The sequence below is a fragment of the Crocuta crocuta genome, unplaced genomic scaffold (genome assembly GCF_008692635.1).
Source record: "Crocuta crocuta isolate KB4526 unplaced genomic scaffold, BGI_CrCroc_1.0 scaffold205, whole genome shotgun sequence".
In the NCBI taxonomy this organism is placed as follows: Eukaryota; Metazoa; Chordata; class Mammalia; order Carnivora; family Hyaenidae; genus Crocuta; species Crocuta crocuta.
This window is the reverse complement of record NW_027530644.1, coordinates 4,100,207-4,119,249: the sequence shown is the minus strand read 5'-3', so window position 1 is coordinate 4,119,249 and position 19,043 is coordinate 4,100,207. Positions and strand designations below refer to the sequence as shown.

General features: G+C 34.3%; 1 protein-coding gene across 3 annotated transcripts in view; it reads left to right on the top strand.

Annotated features, from left to right (window-relative positions):
- Nucleotides 1-19,043, top strand: part of KHDRBS2 (KH RNA binding domain containing, signal transduction associated 2) — a 572,791-nt gene that overhangs the window by 98,252 nt on the left and 455,496 nt on the right. For 2 of the 3 annotated variants that reach the window (XM_077769102.1, XM_077769101.1), the window contains exon 2: nt 4,551-4,678. The exons of the other annotated variant lie outside the window; for it this stretch is intronic. In XM_077769102.1, the coding sequence (XP_077625228.1) occupies nt 4,551-4,678 (128 nt within the window). The remainder of the gene's footprint in view (nt 1-4,550; nt 4,679-19,043) is intronic. 3 annotated transcript variants of the gene reach the window in all.

The window sequence follows — 19,043 nt, the reverse complement described above, 5'->3', positions numbered from 1 at the left end:
AAAAATCACAATGTGATAGCACCTCATGCCTGTTAGGATGACCACTATGAAAAGAATAGAAAATACCAAGTATTGGCAAGAATGCAGATAAATTGGAACTCTTGTGCACTCTTTTTGGGAATATAAAATGGTCCAGTCATTATGGAAAACAGTATGGAGGTTCCTCAAAAAATTAAAATGGAATTACCATATGATCCCATCAATCCCACTTCTGGGTATATGTCCTAAACAGTTCAAAGCAAGATCTCAGAGACACTTACACATCCATGTTTATGGAAGTATTATTCACAATAGCCAAGAGGTAGAAGTAACTCAGATGTCCACTGATAAAGAAATTGTCATATGTCTACAATGGAATGTTATATAGGCTTTAAAGAGGAGGAAGTCTTAACACATGCTATAACATGGATAACCCTTGAGAACATTATATTAAGTGAAACAAGCCAGTCCTAAAAGAGCAAAAACTGTGTTATTCTACTCATATGAAGTACCTAAAGTGGTCAAGCATAGAAACAGACAATGACAAGATGGTTGCCAAGGCCTGTGAGAAGAAGATGGAAAAAGAGTGTTTCATGGTTCTAGAATTTTAGTTTTGCAAGATGAAAAAGTTCTAAAGATGTATAGCACAACAACAGAATAGACTTACTCACTGTTGAACTGTACACTTAAAATGGGAATTAGGGATATGTATTTTTTATTACAAAAATTACACTTTCTTACTATAGCTTCCATATGACTAAAACCAGTTCAGTGCAAGATGAATACACCGATGCCTACAGGTTAACTCTGTTGTAATCTTCTCATAAGTTTAGAACTATCAGAAGAGCCACTAAAAATAAGTCAATGACTGCTAAAGCCAATTCTTGAATGAATATTGGCATTAGTAGATAAATGGTGAAAGGAGAACTGTAGATACTAAAATCTATGTGGTTTAACATTTTTTCAACAAAAAATAAGCCTACCCTAATATATTAAATATGTTTTCCCAATAATATGGAAGGCAAATTTAAAGAGAGGCCATATAAACAAATATAAAAATTACTCAACTCCTCTACACAAAACTGTTTAGTTATTGTTAGATGACAATGGAGGCCATTACATTTTTATGGATACCTATATTGTCTGAATGTTACACAATGAACATACATTAATTATAAAATAAAACATTTTTTTAAAGTAAAATTTAAAAAGGAAAGGTGTAGTATACATTGCTTTTTCTGATTTTAAAATCAGGCATATTTGGCTTATACCATTCTGTGACTACGCAGGTGACAAATACAATTACTGAGCTGTTAGTCATGTAGCTATGTCAGGAAAGACAAGACAACTCCCTGAAAGTATCATAAGCACAAAAGATATTTCAACATTTTTATAAGGAAAGTGTAGAATGAGCAGAAAAAGCAGTGGAAATGGTATTTTATTCAACTCCATTTCTTGATGGAAAATTTATTGGAATTAATCATTGATCAAATTGCAAACATTTAAAAATGCCTAAGGTAGTAGTAGTTGTGTAGAGAGCAAATAATGTCAGACAAATTCAATTTATTTTATGACAGACTGACAAGGGAGAGATCGTACATATAATAGATTGGGAATTGAGTCTATGTGTCCCACATTACAATTGCCTCAAACTAGGTATGGTATTAGGTAGGTGCATGTAACCAAAGGGCAGTGATCAGAAGTTCATTGTCAGGATCAGAAGATATAATGAATATTATTTCTTTGCAGTTGTCAGAGTTCTGTATGTAATAATTATATAAGGGATTGAAAGCCTGAATAGAGAATGCTTCTTGGTTGAAAAAGACAGTAAAATGACTTGCTAATAATCTGGAGTGGAATAGTAAGAATCTGATGCCATTGTTTTACATAGAAATTATAGGCATATTGCATATAACTTCTTTTCAAACAGCACAGTTTATTTTATTTTTTTTAACAAATAGTTTATTGTCAAGTTGGTTTCCATATAACACCCAGTGCTCATCCCCACACGTGCCCTCCTCCATGCCTATCTCCCCCCTCCCCCCAACACCCATCAGTCCTCAGTTTGTTCTCAGCATTCAAGAGTCTCTCATGGTTTGCCTCTCTCCCTTTCCCCCACCATTTCCCCCCTTCTTCTCCCCCATGGTCCTCAGTTAAGTTCCTCCTAATTCTCCCATATGTGCAAACATCTGGTTTTTGTCCTTCTCTGCCTGACTTACTTCACTGCGCATAACACCCTCAAGGTCCATCCATATTGCTCACATGGCCAGATTTCATTCTTTCTCATTGCCATGTAGTATTCCATCGTATAGATAAACCACATCTTCCTGATCCATTCGTTCATTGATGGACACTTAGGCTCTTTCCATGTTTTGGCTATTGTTGAGAGTGCTGCTATGAACATTGGGGTACATGTGCTCCTATGCCTCAGCATTTCTGTATCCCTTGGGTAAATTCCTAGCAGTGCTATTGCTGGGTCATAGGGGAGTTCTATTGTTAATTTTTTGAGGAACCTCCACACTGTTTTCCAGAGGGGCTGCACCAGTTTACATTCCCACCAACAGTGTAGGAGGGTGCCCGTTTCTCCACATCCTCACCAGCATCTAGAGTTCTCTGATTTGCTCATTTTAGCCACTCTGACTGGCGTGAGGTGGTATCTCAGTGTGGTTTTGATTTGTATTTCCCTGATGAGGAGGGATGCTGAGCATCGTTTCATGTGTCTGTTGGCCATCTGGATGTCCTCTTTGGAGAAGTGTCTGTTCATATCTTCTGCCCATTTCTTCACTGGGTTGTTTGTTTTTTGGGTGTGGAGTTTGGTGAGTTCCTTACAGATTTTGGATATTAACCATTCATCTGATATGTCATTTGCAGCTATCTTTTCCCATTCTGTCGATTGCCTATTAGTTTTATCGATTGTTTCCTTTGCCGTGCAGAAGCTTTTAATCTTGATGAGGTCCCAATAGTTTATTTTTGCTCTTGATTCCTTCAGCACAGTTTATTTTAAGATAAATGTCTTCAGGGAAATTATAGTATATACCTGAAAAGTGTGATTGCACAAATGACTCTGTGCGAACCATGCCGTGTAGCATTCATTCTGCCATTATCTGGGTAAGCAATGTAATCTTACTTCAAAAATATTTTTCAATCATTCCACATGAGCCAAATAAATGATATGCTAAAAGATTACCTTTGGGAATGCTACAGGGTTTTTATATAATGTATATGAAATAATTTTGGGAAAGATACTGATTACAAATAACAACAAAGAATAAAGCTGTTTCATGTAATACAGTATTTCTTTCACCTCCAGAAGTAGTCAGATCTTTAAAAAATGTTTCAAAATAAAATATAAACTAATATGAATAGAGAATTTCCATACTTAATAGATATCACCACCTTTACTCCAATTACAAAAACAAAATTTTCTCGTTCTCTCTATAACAAAACTTAAAAAAGCTGTCTTAATAGCTTTGTTATATTTATTCTCTAGCCTCCACATATACATATGCATGCACATATTCACTTTCTAATTGCTCATTTTTCCTATCAGAATATAGATTCCGTAAAGGTAGAGATGTTTTCTTATTTTCTGTGTTCTGTTTTATCTGTGGTATCCACAATAGAGGTTCAAGAATCTTTGTGGAATAAGTTAATTTTAAAAAGAAAGAATAGATAGTGTACATTTGCTTGAAAATATCCATTTGGGGAATTTTGTCATAAAGCAAAATTAGTAATTCCTCTTAAACAGATATTATTATGGACAGATAATTTCATGTTGATGACTATGAGTGACAGCATTTACAGACTTAATCCTTTAGAAGACTTTGCTGTGACCCTCTTTTTTAATTGCCTTCAAGTTTTGTCAGAATATAAAATAATATGCTATTTATCTTTACTGTCTTATTTTAGAGAATGGATGATTACTATTTTCAATTATATTTTGTAGGAATAATTCTGAGTAAAAATAAAACATAAAGCCTTAAAATATATTTTGTTCTGTTTAATGTCCCTAGGAAAGTTGTGTTTGCTTAGGTATTTTAAATAATTAAAGGGCATATTCTTCCTTGTGTTTTGTTTGTAGATGTTAAAAATTAAGTTCATCTTTTGTCTCATGGCAGACAGTCACATCTTCAATGATAACTTTTTAGTTTTAGTTGACAGAGGTCATCTTAATATATAAGATATTTAGCATTCATGGAGCTGTTAACAAGATGGTGTTTAGTCCTATCAAGATTCTTCAAAATCTTTTTTATGAAGGCAAGCAATGAGAACAATCAGCATAGGGGCGCCTGAGTGGATCAGTCGGTTGTGCGTCTGACTTCGGCTCAGGTCATGATTTCGAGGTTCGTGGGTTTGAGCCTGTGTTGGGCTCTGTGCTGACAGCTAGCTCAGAGCTTGGAGCCTGTCTTCAGATTCTGTGTCTCCTTCTCTCTGATCCTCCCCTGCTAATGCTGTATCTGTCTCTCTCTCAAAAACAAATAAAACATTAAAAACATTTAAAAAAACCAATCAGCATATTTATGACTTCTCATTTCACTTACTGTTTTTTTCTCGTGAATTTTTTTTTTCAGAAATTGAAAAATTTCAAGGTTCTGATGGAAAAAAGGAAGATGAAGAAAAGAAATATCTTGATGTCATCAGCAACAAAAACATAAAGCTCTCAGAAAGGGTATTGATTCCTGTCAAGCAATATCCAAAGGTACTACCATATATGCTTTGTTCTCATAGAATTAAGGAAAAATGATTAAAATAAGACTACTAAAATAAGATGTTTTATTCATTGCTTTTCATGAAATAAATATTTAAAACTTCATTGTATTAGTATACACAAATATTTTACACTGACAGAAAGACAGAGAAGTCTTTGAAAGTACAGTGATGAGATCAGTTTTCAACTGAAGGCTGTTAACACTTTTATTTTGTGAATATGTAAAAAATAATAGATGTTTCAATTATGAATTTAACATTAAATGGTTCAATAATTTGTCCAAATATTATGTTTTGGTTCATGTTACAGCGTGTATTCCTATTGTAAAAAAGAGTAGAATTAATGATACTAAATATACAGCATTAGCCGATCCACAGGTAATTATATCCAGGAAAGCAATCTAGCCTTTATTAGACCCTTAGATTATAACCTGTAGTCTTCTGTAGTGAGGGTTCTTTTATAAAAATAATTCTGATACAGATCTCTTGAGAGTAATTTTTCACTAGACATTTTTGTATCATATGAGATTTGTATCACCAGAATCATGATTATAAGATATAGCATTCATTGGCATGGTTTCATCACTTATATTAATAAATTCCAATGGGTAAAAGGAGTTTCTTTCTTTTTTTTTAAATAAATTAAGTATGCTAACAATGGAAACTCAGATTAGGTGGTAATTTATATTCTGAAGAGTGAATCAGAAACAATGACTGTGTAATTATCCTAATAGTGAAGATTACAGAAATAAATGCTCTCGTTTACCAATTGTCTTCTAATATGATAAATTTAATAAATATAATTAAGTAGAATATTGTGTTTATGAGTAAACTGTTACAGCACACCAAACCATAAAATTTAACTTACAGATGAGGTTTTTGGGCATAACAGTTTTTGGCTTTTGTGTTTTGTTTTTGCTTTAGCTAGACATACTCTGTTGTAAGAAAGTTGCAGTCAATAGATATATATTTTACAGTTAAATTTTATTATTTATTTCATAATCACATTTTTATGAATATTAAATTGGGTTGCAAAGTGTACATGAAAATGTTTATTTAGTAATGAAATTGGTAGAAATGTGCGTATTAAGAATGTGTCTTTTTTAAAAGAATTTGATTAATTAACCTATTACGAAGTACAAGATTAGCCCTTTAAATTATATTTTTAAATATTATATAACTTGATACTGTTTCTCAGAATAACCCTTGTCTGTTCTCTGGATATGGGAAAACCAATGACAGACTCAGTATCTCCTCAATAAAATGTAGCTGTATATCTCTGACGAAATAAGGTTGGCAAGGTGTGAAAGGCATTTCAAATCCTAGTGGTTCTTCAAGCGGCGGTATGAGCGGTTTTTTAAAAAAGTTTTTACTTATTTATTTTGTGTGACAAAGCGTGTGCATGCGTGCACGCATGAGCAAGTCGGGGAGGGGCAAAGACAGAGGGGGAGAAAGAGAATCCCATGCAGGCTTCATGCTGTCAGTACTGAGCCTGACAGAGGGCTCCATCCCATGAACTGTAAGATCATGACCTGAGCCAAAATCAAGAGTCAGATCCTTAACAAACTGAGCCAGACAAGAACCCCAGTATGAGTGATTTTATACTGAATATTGCATTAAGTCTGTTTTGATGCATAATGGTAAATACAGAAACAAGACTACTGTATAGTCTAATTTTTGTGTATCATATAATTTTATAATTTATAAGAAGATAATCAAATAATAAAACTGCTTATCTGTATTGAAACAAATCACATCTCATCAGCAAATTAATGTTTCTTCTAGAAGTTTTAGAATTCATTTTAAACAAAATGTTTAGGCTGGAACTAATCTTCGAAATCACAGAATATACAGGTACCTTTTATCTTGCAGATGAGATAACTGGGAAATCATGAATTACTCAAAGACATATCTTTGTTGCAGATGGAGATACCTAGAGAGATTGCTGTTATTTTAGATTCTTCACTTTTTGTGAGCCATTGCATTTTTAACTTGACTGATAATGCTCACATTTTTTGTTGTCGTTTTGTTTATTTATTTTTGAGAGAGAGAGCGCACGAGTAGGGGCAGGGCAGAGAGAGAGGGGGACAAAGGATCCGAAGCAGGCTCTGGGCTGACAGCCAGCCCTGAGCCGGTGACATGCTAAGCCCACTGAGCCACCCAGGCGCTCCTGCTCACATTATTTTTTTTTAATGTTTTTATTTATTTTTAGGAGAGAGAGAGAGAGAGACAGTGTGAGCAGGGGAAGGTCAGAGAGAGAGGGAGTCACAGACTGAAACAGGCTCCAGGCTCTGAGCTGGCTGTCAGCACAGAGCCCGACGCGGGACTCGAACCCACGAACTGCGAGATCATGACCTAAGCGAAAGTCGGTTTAATCGACTAAGCTACCCAGGCGCCCCTCCTGCTCACATTTTTGTGTTACTTGTTCCTGTGAAATATGGAAGAATGTGAAGAATGAGAGCTTCTAATGATTAGTAGGTTTTATGGAGCATTATCTAACAATTCCTGCCTTAAAAATTTACCATTTTTAATTGATGAATAAATGCTAAACCACTTTAAATTATTTTTAAAGGGACGTGCATTTCATACATCCAGTTCTTACAGTGAGAGAACTGTTAAGAACCCTTGTGCAGAAAAAGGTACTGAGAAACAGAACAGAATCATCTATCATGTTGACCTATATTTGTTTTTGTTTGCTTTTATACTATAATAGATTAAAACCAACTTTTTGAAAACTGTGTTTTGTTTCAAAAGTGGTGATTCTCTCCTGCTGAGTGATTATTGCCTACTTCTCACAAAAATATCGGTGAGGTTAAGATTACAGTCACTAGACTTGAGCTATACTTGATATACATTTGAGAGCTGTAAAGTGTGTGGTATGGTGTATACTATGAACTGTTGGGCAGAGCACAATTGTATTTATGGATTTAAGGTTTAATCTTTTATAATAAAAAGTGATTTATCCCTCAGGGGGCACATTGGAGAAAGACCTACTTTTCATGACTTCTCTCAGGGCCATCTCTCTGCTTGATGCCTGCTGTCTGTTTGAACTGGTAATTAGTGTATTGATGACACAGGCCTCTCCTACAAAGGGCATTAAATAACTATGGGAATTCTAGAGGAAATGACCTTATCCTGACTTTAAGACGTGACCTTTTTTGGATAGATTTTATTTCAGTTAGTCTCCACTTTCAAGTTGCTGACTTATTTGAGTAATACAAGGGATTGAAAGAAGTTTAAGATTTTGAATATAGAAAATATGAGTGCTGTTCAAACATATTAAGTATGATTTATCTAACTCTAGTGCTTTATGTTTAATCACTTAATCTGGAAAAATTATGTCATATTACCAAATTATTATAATGAGCAGCTTTCCTTATTTTTTTCAGTATTTTTGTTTGTAACAAGATTAGAAAAGAAATAAACTTTGCCCATTGATAGTTTGCATTGACAGATGTTTTGGAATCAGTGCAACTATTTCTTGATAATCAAGTCTCCAAGGAGGTAACATGTGGCAGTGTGTTCCTCTGTAATCTTAAGGGATTCGTGCAGAAGACTTAGATTCCTGCAGAAAACGCACCGTCATTAACATGAACTCTTTCTCCTTAAATCCACACATACTATATTTCATAGTCCAATACACATTTATTTTTTAAAATTTTAACATCTCCGACTGGTATGGATATTATTATCAGAATCATTTTCTAGTCTCTATCAGGCAAGCAGTGGTCATAACTCATTACTGTTGTCGGTAAACATTGCACACATAAACTTGACCATGCCTTCTTATATCCAGTTGTTTGTTGTGTTGAAAAAGTGTGGATTGAGTTTTGGTTGCTGTTTAAAATGTCTTCAAAGATCGCATTATGATTTAGTGTTGACTTGTGAAGCTATTCCATATACAAGAAAAGGAAAGAACCATAGCTTGGGCTATCAACTTGATATTAATGAAGCCAATATTCATCCATGGAAGAATGAAGAAGAATGCCATGATTTCTTGGTCCTCAGTAAGCAGGTTTCTTAAAGGACCCAAGGAACAAAGGCATATAAGTGGCTAAGGCTGTATGTATTCTGCTTTGTGACTGCTAGACATGCAAAAAGGTTCGTCTGTCACAAGTGTGGACACACTGAGAGCACATGAGAGGATGGACAGGCGGCCTCCACTTGTGCAGAAGCTCCTCCTTGCTTTTGCAACTACACCTGTTTGACCACCTGGGCAATCCAACCTCTCCGTGCCTTTTAAAAATATCTTTTGATGTTGCCTTTAGAATCCTCTGAAATGCATCAGTCCTTTCCTTCAATTAAATTTGCCTCAAGGTCCACTTTTTATTTCTCGACTTGAGCTACTGCCAACTTTTTAAAGCAGTAGATAGCCAGGAGTGTAAATCGGCCCCAAATTTGGCCCCTTTTAAGATCAAACGTGGCCATGTTCCCCAGTGCTGCTTTTCAAATCCATTCCTTATGTAGATGAATGCAGAAAATTAAAGTCCCAAAATATGTTCAAAAGCACCACACTTGCCCTCTGTTTCGTCTTACTCTGCTCAGTCCCAGAGAGAGGGGCTGCCTTTGTATCTGCCTGGAACCCGTCACTGAGACCTGGCATATTTTCTCACAGAAGTTGTTTCTTTCTTAGACTCTGAAGGATGAAAACCCAAATCCAAATTCTTGATGAGTCTTCTTTTTTCTGACTTTATAAGTAATTATCAGATCATTTAAGAATAGGTAATAGGATTACTAACTGTGGAAACTATGACCGTATTTCAAAGCCAATATCACCACCTGCAATCTTGGACACACCTCTCTATTTTTCTAAGCAATGTGGTTTTCCAAAAGCCACTCCGTAGCTTACATCTTAAACCTGTTTTTATCTTTATCAGACAGGGACCACTGCATAGTGTCACTTTTTACTTTTCTAAAGGAAATGGAAGAGAGGACTGATCGAGCTTTGTGATTTCAATTTCATTCATATCAGTTTCTTAGCCTCTCACCTGTAAATGTAAATCTCAATTGGAAAATAACATGACACTCAGATTCACACTTTCTGTAAGAAAAAACATTCCAAAATGCTATGGACTACATTCTCTATAGTAGAATGGCCTTTGAGGTAACTGTTTTCTAGCAAAATTTAGAAGTTTACAATGATGTTATGTCTAGTCCTTGTCTTTTCCAGTGATCTTTTCTTTTAACTAATGCCTATCCTGTGTATATATGTATGTATTTCTTTTTTTAAACTTTATGTATTTATTTTTGGGCACTGGGTGGCTCAGTCAGTTAAGCATCTGACTTCGGCTCAGGTCTGTGAGTTAAAGCCCCATGTCTGACTCTGTGCTGACAGCTCAGAGCCTGGAGCCTGCTTCAGATTCTGTCTCCCTCTCTCTCTGCTCCTACCCTGCATGAACTCTGACTCTCTCTCGATCTCTCTCTCTCTCTCTCTCTCATTCTCAAAAATAAATAAACATTTAAAAAATTGAAATTTATGTATTTATTTTGAGAGAGCGAGTGGGGGAGGGGCAGGGAGACAGGGAGAGAGAGAATCTCAGGCAGGTCTGTACTGTCATCATGGAGCCCGATTGGAGGCTTGAACTCATGGATCGTGAAATCATGTCCTGAGCTAAAATCACGAGTTAGACACTTAACCAACTGAACTACCCAGGTGTCTCTTTCCCATGTATTTAAATATTATTTTCCATTTAGTACTTAAAATATTTTTGTCTTCATGTAACACCCATGTGTTCCTAATCCTGAATTATGTGCTTCTCACCACATCTTTTTTTATGAGCTCAGCACAGTCTCACAAAATATGTCCTCATATTTCTTGAAATAATCTCTCTTTTCTATGTCTAGATCTCTTAGAGAATCTTCAGTCTGTTTTAATCTGTTGTTTCCTTTCTGTGAGGTTATTTCACATTTACCCTCAAATGGAAAACTGAAAACTGCTTCAAAAGGATCATTAAAATGTTGCAAGTGCCTTTTGAAATGTGTCCACACCAATATCCTAAGGTTCCTTGAGAGTGAAAAGATCTTCCACCTCATACCCCCTTCTGTAATCCTGCCATTCTTCATTTGCTTATTTGTTCATTTATTTGTTTCAGTCAGTGAGCCTTCAGTAAGTTTCTTTGCAACCATTAGAATACAGATGGCTTTTCTGTCGTTTTCTTTTGCTGTTGCAGTAGAAGTGGCTTCTTACATAGATAGATCTTTAAGAGACTAGAGAAGAAAGACCACTTAAAATTAAGAGGCAGTACATTACCAATCGATTGGATTCCCATATTATTATTGACTTTGAAGGACTTAATGACATGTATAAGCCAGTGAATTTGATATAAATTCAAGCACTGTATATGTGGAGATTAGCAGAAAAGCACACTTTCTCTGGAAAGGATCCAGGAACTAAAAATTAATGCATTCCTCCCCATAACATCTAGACAAGGTATTATTGTTACTTGTAGTACTAAGTTAGAAAGTGACTATGACCAAATTTTTGAAAGAAATTTAGATCCATGAAGAAAAAGTATGACTATTTTTTTTTTGGCTTTTTCAAATTTAAGTGATTGGTAAACTTCTGTAACACATTTAAATTTCCACCATTGTATAAGAAACTTTCTTAAAAATGTATGGCATTCACAAGGATATCACAAAAAAATAGAACACTACATGAATTCAGTTATGAACATCAGTGCAAGAGCTTTAAACTATTACCAAATATTATGTACCTGTGTTCATATCATCATTATTCACAATAACCAGAAAGTAGAAATAACCCAAATATCCTCAACAGATAAATCAAAAAATGTGTGTGTGTATATATATACGTGTGTGTGTATAAATATATATATAACAATATGACTCAGCCTCAAAGAGCAATGAAATTGAGATACATGTTGTACACGGATGAACACTGACAACATGTTAAGTAAAATAAGTTAGACACAAAAGGACAATTATTGTATGATTCCACTTACATGAGATACTCAGAACTGGCAAATTCAGACACAGAAAGTGGAACAGGGGTTACCAGGGGCTGTGGAGAGGGAAAAATGGAAAGTTATTGTTTAATGGATATAACATTTACCTTTAAGATGATGAAAAGTTTTGGAAATAGATGTGGGGATGATTGCACGACATTATGAATATACTTAATGCCACTGAATTGCACATTTAGAAATAGTTGAAATAGGTCTTTTGGGTATAGCTCAGTAAGTTCAGCCTCTGACTCTTGATTTTGACCCACATCATGAGTCAAGATCAGCACTGACAGGGAAGAGGCAGCTTGGGATTCTGTCTCACTTTCTCTCTGCTTGTTCCCCACTTGTGCGCTCTTGCTCTCTGTCTTTCAAAATAAATAAACTAAAGGAATAGTTAAAATAGTACATTTTATACTTATTTTCTCACAGTAAAAATGATGTTATAAAAATACTAGCAAATGTACTTAAATGGCACATTACAAGCAAAATAAATTACACCCAAATGTATTTTATTTCAGGGATGCAAGACTGGCTTAGTACTTAAACATACTTTTAAAAATTTACTGAATTTTAGCATCAGTCACATGATAACATAGATTTTTCATTCCTTGTGAAATAAACATGGACATATATTCTATAATTTATGTATAATATGTAATAAGAGTGAAGAAATACTTTTTATTAAATGTTAGAAAAATAACTAATTAGACATTTAGGGGCAAAAGGCAAGAAAGACTAAATCTGTAACTCATCTTTTACACCAACAAAAATCTCAACTGGCCTAAGATTAAATGCAATAAAAAAGTAGAATATATTATGGGAAATTTATTTCATAATATTTAATTGAGGGAAAGCATTTCTAAGAAAGATGGAAAATAGTAAAGCCATAAGTAAAAATTAAAATATTTTATAACCTAAAACAAAACTTCTGTACAGGCAAAAATAATAATGATGATCACCGAATTAAAGGTTACAATTAAAATGCCAAACTCGTATGACTATTTGAGAAATATTTGAAACACATAACACATTTTTGTTATATGTAAGGGGCTCAAGTTTTCTAATTGGATAGGAAATTAATGATACCAACACAGGTACTGTTTAAAGTAAATAGAAAAATATCCTGAACCTTCCTTATTAGAAATATTAAATAAGATGAATATGAAATCCCTCTGTTTTCTATCAGACTGACAAAAAAGTTTGATTATAACCAAAAATGATGTTTTAGGGGTGTGAGGAAAAAATACACTCCATAACCTGTTGCTCAGAGCATTGTGATTTTGGAGAGCGATTTTGCAAAATCAATGAAAATCACAAAGGCAAAGACTTTTGGAAACAGTTGGATATCTAGCAATTTATTTAAGAAGTATATATTTATACACATAGGTAATGTTACATGAAAGTATGAAAGATTATAGTTTATTCCTCTGGAGTATAAAAGGAATACATTTATGTTTGTGTATACATATATGTTTAAATATATGTACAGTATATATATATATGATGTTAAAAATATATATTTATATATAAACATATATGCTTAAATATATGTACAGTATATATATATATATATATGATGATAGATTATAAGTAGAAGGAAGGAGGCTCTTTTTTATTGCAGGCTCTTTGTGATGTTTGAATTAGTTACTATTAACATGTTATTTCCTAATAATAAAGGTATTTTAAAAATAGTTTGGGCTAGGGGCACCTGAGTAGCTCAGTATGTTAAACATCTCACTTCAGCTCAGGTCATGATCTCACAGTTCATGAGTTCAAGCCCCATGTCAGCTTCTGTGCTGACAGCTCGGAGCCTGGAGCCTGCTTCAGATTCTGTCTCCCATTCTCTCTGCCCCTGACCCACTTGTTCTCTCTCTCTCTCAAAAATAAATAAACATTAAACATAGTTTGGGCTAATGAAAACATTTAAAATAGAAACAATGCTGTTTAGAATTTTTTCCTCGATTAGAGGAACAAATAATAAAAATAAAGATTATTGATTTAAAAAAAATCAGACACTTTATTTTGTAATTTCTACATGTATTAGCTGATATCATTGTCACAAAAATTCTAATAATTTATTCCTTCTCGTTTTATAAATAAGGAAACTGACTCTTAGGGGGGCTTATTTGCTGAAATCATTATTGGGAAATGACCAATTCAGGATTCATATCCAGCCACTCTAGTTTCACAGCTTCTTGTCTTTACCTCATTGGAATATATGTTTCAGTTAGTATAATGTAAGCAAATGATGTCTTCAAACATAACAGTAGAAAATTTGACCCAAACATGACTCCTCAAAATGTATTATGAACTTCAAAACCAAATAAAAAATTTGTCTTAATGAAAACACCATACACTTCTTTTTCTGGTTTAATAATAAGTGTATTGCTTAAATGAAGAGTATATTCTAAAACTCACTTTTAGAGGAACAGGTAACTTTAAGACATCAAAATAACCCTTAAATATGGTGTCTCTCACTTAAAGAATTAGGGTTTTTGTCAGAACCCAGTATATATCAAACACTGACCAAAGCACAGTGAGAGTTCTGAAGAAGAGACTTAAGATTTAAAAATATTTAAGGAGCTTGAGGTGACTGGGTGGCTCAGTCAGTTAAGTGTCCAACTGGCACAGGTCATGATCTCATGTTTCGTGGGACGAGCCCTGCGTTGGGCTCTGTGTGGACAGCCAGCTCAGAGGCTGGAGCCTGTTTTGGATTCTGTATCTCTCTCTCTCTCTGACCCTCCCCTGCTCACACTGTCTCTTTCTCTCTTTCTCAGAAATAAAGAAAACATTAAAAAATATTTAAGGAGCTTTCCTAAAACCAGAAGATGTATTAGTGGTAGTGTTAACATTGAAATTAAAGTTTGTTTGTACCAAAGCCACTCTGTATTGAATCGTTGGTATGATTCACTTTCTTTTTCTATCAAGAGGCATTGAGATAACTCTGGACACAGACTGCTTAGATTGCACAGACTCACAGATGGAAAAGCAGATGTATTTCTCCTCTGGTGTTAAGTGAGGCAGAAATAATAGACTCATTAGTTGGAGTGTATCTCATAGGTCATATGGTCTAATCTTCTACCCAATTAGGAATCATTTCTAGAATATCTCTGATACTCATCAGCCTGTCTATGAATGCCTCCAGTGAGTAAAAACAAAGTTCACTATATTATAAAACAGCTGGATCTAATAATGAATAGACATTGCTGTTTGAACTTTCTTCCTCACTGAAATATGATCTTTATCCTTATAAGTTGCCATAGGTCCTAGTTCTGCCTTTTGTGTCACTAAAAATCTCACTTGACACACTTGAAACATGGTCTTAATTGAAGTATCATTGATACATTGTCTTCATTTGGCCTCTAGACACCAGGATTTATTTTTATTTCCTGTTACAAAATTGGTTCCAACTCTCAGCCTCCTCTGCTAGTTTCTCCTCTTACACAACTTAATGTTGGAGTTTCCCGGGGATAATCCATGGTGCTCTCCTCTATGTACATTCACACTTCCTTGGTCATCCCACCTGTGACATGGCTTTATATACCATATAAATTGAGGATCCAGCCGAGACCTCTCTCCAATACGTAGATATGGAGCAGCTTACTTGACATCACTACACGGAGGTCTCGACATCTCATATTCAGCTGATACTCTTCTTACCTCACGTGTGTATCTCACTGGTTGGCCATAGCATCCTTTTAATTGGTCAAATCAGGAATTGTGGACTCCTCCTAGACTCCTTTCTTTCTCCCACATCTGAGAGAAACAACCCGCCAGGCAAATATGGTAGTCTTATCTTTAGAATACATCAAGGCTCAGATAGCTCTCACTACCTCCACTGTTAACTACCCTGGCCTAAATCATCATCTTCTCTTACCTGGATTACTCTGATGGCCTCTTAACCTCTCTGCTTCTACACATGCCTTCATCTGTCACTATACAAGTGTTCACAATCCCTTCACTCTTCTCTAGTTTTTCTTTTTTTTTTTTTTTTCCATAGCAAGTATCACCTTCTAACGTACTTTGTGATTTACTTATTTATCTTTATTATGGTTTCTCTACACTAGTGTGCAAACTGCAAGCTGTCAAGTCTCCATCTCTTTCTGGATCAATCATGTATCCCAACCACATAGAACAATGCCTAGCACATAGTTACGTGGCTTATAAATAATGGCTGAATGAATGTAGAATAACTACATAGCTTCTTTTCTAAGACACTCTTGATGGAGGAAATACAGTTACTATGGAACAGACCCAGAACAAGGATTTCCTTATTGTTACCTCTTGCCTCTTACAGAATTTTCAGGGGACCTATATCACACCTGCAGCAGTGACATCACAGATATCTGAAAGAGACCCCAGTATTGCTGTCTTCACCAAAACCCCACTGCAACTGTAATCTTGCCTGACAACCCAAGTACAAGAAGAAAGCAATTACAGTGTAAATTTTACTCAAGTCTAATGCCTAGATAATCGGTTACTTTATTTAACCAAATTTTCTAATTAAAATGAAGTGAAAGGTTAACTCAGAAATTACTTTCAAGTCATTTCTGAATATCATGTTATAGTTTTATTATTTAATTATCCATTTTTAGTAAGTGCAGTATATTGAACATCATTTGACCTTTTACAGAGGAGCCTACAAGGCCTCTGTTTCATAATTCTGAATATTAATTCCAGTTCATTCATTCATTCAGGAGATATTTATTGGATCTATGTGGCAGTCACTTGGTATTTGACTTGTAAATGTGAAAATTAAAAAGATGCTTTCATGGGTCTCAAGATGTCCTATAGTAGATTTAAACAGTTGTCCCAATATGGCTTTGTACCGAGATGGATCCTGAAGCTTTGGGATTCTGTTAAATAAAAGCTTGAAGTCAGATTGTCTTTAACAATTTCCCTTAAACTTAAAAGACTCAATGAGGCATTAAAAATTGGCAAAGATATGGGAAAAGTAGGCCATTGTTTGAAAATACAAAGCAGATAAGAAAAAAATGGAGAGGATATTATTTGGGATGTAGGATTGAGGGGGCAGAGGATTAAGATGGGGGGATGTTTCTTTTACTGTCAAATTCTGTCAAAGAGAAAGTTAAATTTATATGGAAAGTTTTGCAACCTGGTAATTTTTAGATCTGGTCTCTTCTCTGTTTTTGGAAAGAAATCTGTAAGAATATATTAAGATACAGAGTTTTAGAGAGGCTAAAGAGAGCTGTGGAGAGACAGCATGTAATATACAGGGAAAATAGTAGAATTTTGGACCAGATAGACCTAATTAGGTTTGAGTCACAGCTCCCACTTCATTCAACAGTGATGGTGGAAAGTTCCATAAACACCTGCGTCCCCAGCAGTTTTCAGCTGCAACATGAGTATAGTATGAAGTTTCATCTGGGATGCGTGAGAATATCTGCATATACTTGGCCTGTATTGGCGTACAGTGTAAGCTTGTACAAGTACAATCACTAAGTATAGTGACTTTTCCCACCTAATAACACTGTTTTTGGTGGGGAAGTGCCTACTCAGTGCCAGACTCTGTGTTTGTGTGATAGAACAGATAATTGGAATGATTTCCCTAAAGGTCTGTAATACCGTTCCTGCAAGGGAGACATTAAGATCTTAATAAAAATAGGGATAAAGTAAATGAAAGAGGATAATGATTAAATTGGTGATAATAAAAGCTTTTATTTGTTGACTGTTTACTATGTATCAAATAATTTTATCTGTGATTTATAGTATGACCTGATTTATTCCACTTAACATCTCTGTAGAATAGGTACTATATAGAGAAAGAAATTGGGGCACAGATAATCCAATTGTTCAAAGTCATATAGACACTTAATAATTAACTAAGAGTGAAGAAAAGATAACTTATGTGTAAATATTATCTTGAATATCTACAGTGTTTATTTAAAAACTATATTTCATCCTTATATATTTAAATACAGCTATAAAGCATTGCTCACATGCGGTCTCTACCTCCTTGTTCAAATGTTTTGAGATTGAAGTTTGTGAATGGTTGTAAATTGACATTTATTCATTGAAAGTGAATATTCTTCATATAATATTCCATTATGAAATGAAGTTTATATAAACTGTTACCATTATTGCATTTTTACATATTAATTTTTTGACTCATAGTTGTATACCACTTTGTGTTAAAACATGAGTACACACTCTGACAGTATATTTTGTTTACTTCCTTTTTTCCTATCTGAAGACCTCTCCTTAGAGGCAGAAATTGATGCTGCTGCTAGTTTATTTTTAATTACATATGCTAACTAAATGAGAGTGAAATGTTCTGTGTTGCATTTACTTGGATATCTGTAAGATAGTTCCAAAACTAACCAACAAATATTGAAGCTTCACAAAGTTCTTCATTATCATTTGTGCCAATAGTAACTTTGCTCCATTTATATGATAGCCTGTGTAATGTGAAATTGGAAGACATAACCCGTGGGCTTAGCTCACATCATTTTTATTTTCTTCTTTTAGAGTAAGGTATTATATTTAACCTAATGGAAAAATTATTCATTTTATGGTGTCATAAAACGCTACAAGTTTAAATTTTTAGAGAAAAACTAATAACATATTTTATTTTATGATTTTAGTGATAGAATCTAACAAAATGCTTAGGAGAGTATTTCCTTTTCTGTACTCTTATTTATTGCAATTCAAATGGGATACTCATGTTAGGTCCAAAATAGAATTTATATTTTAAGGTAAAGTTGTAATGAGAAAAATTTAATTTCTGAAGTGGTCAGTGCCCATCTGAATTTTCATCAAATTAAGAAAGAACTGTTTATGAAAACTTTTGATAGTTTTGGTTATCTGTTGAGATCTAATTTTAAACCTTCAAATAATTTTTGATTTTATAGTTTTATACTAACCATGCAGTTGACTTTATTACCCACATTTGCTCATGTATCCCATTATTCCATCTTGCTTTGGATCAATCTAAATCTACTGAAGAAGTCAAAGAAATGTTTTATTGTAAGACTTAATGTAGTCTTGAAAAATTCTTTATGAAGTTGACTATTAAAATGTAACTTCTTGGTTGGTAAAAAATATATAGTACAAGACACACAAAAAAGCACATAGTTTAATGGAACTTGGGAAACATTTTTCACATGTTTATCATTTTTATGTTTGTATCACAGATGGTTTGAAATTATTAAAAGCATCTTTGCACACAGTGAATCTGTACCTGAGTTATCAAATGTAATTGGATTGATGGCATTACTAAAAACCTTTTATTTTTCGAGTATGGATAGAATTGTTTCTTACTACATCCTGGGAAATGTATGGGGAAATGCGTTAAATTACACACACAATTCTGCTGCCAGACAATATGTTGTCTAACTAGACAGAGAAATTGCTGCAACTATATTTCACACG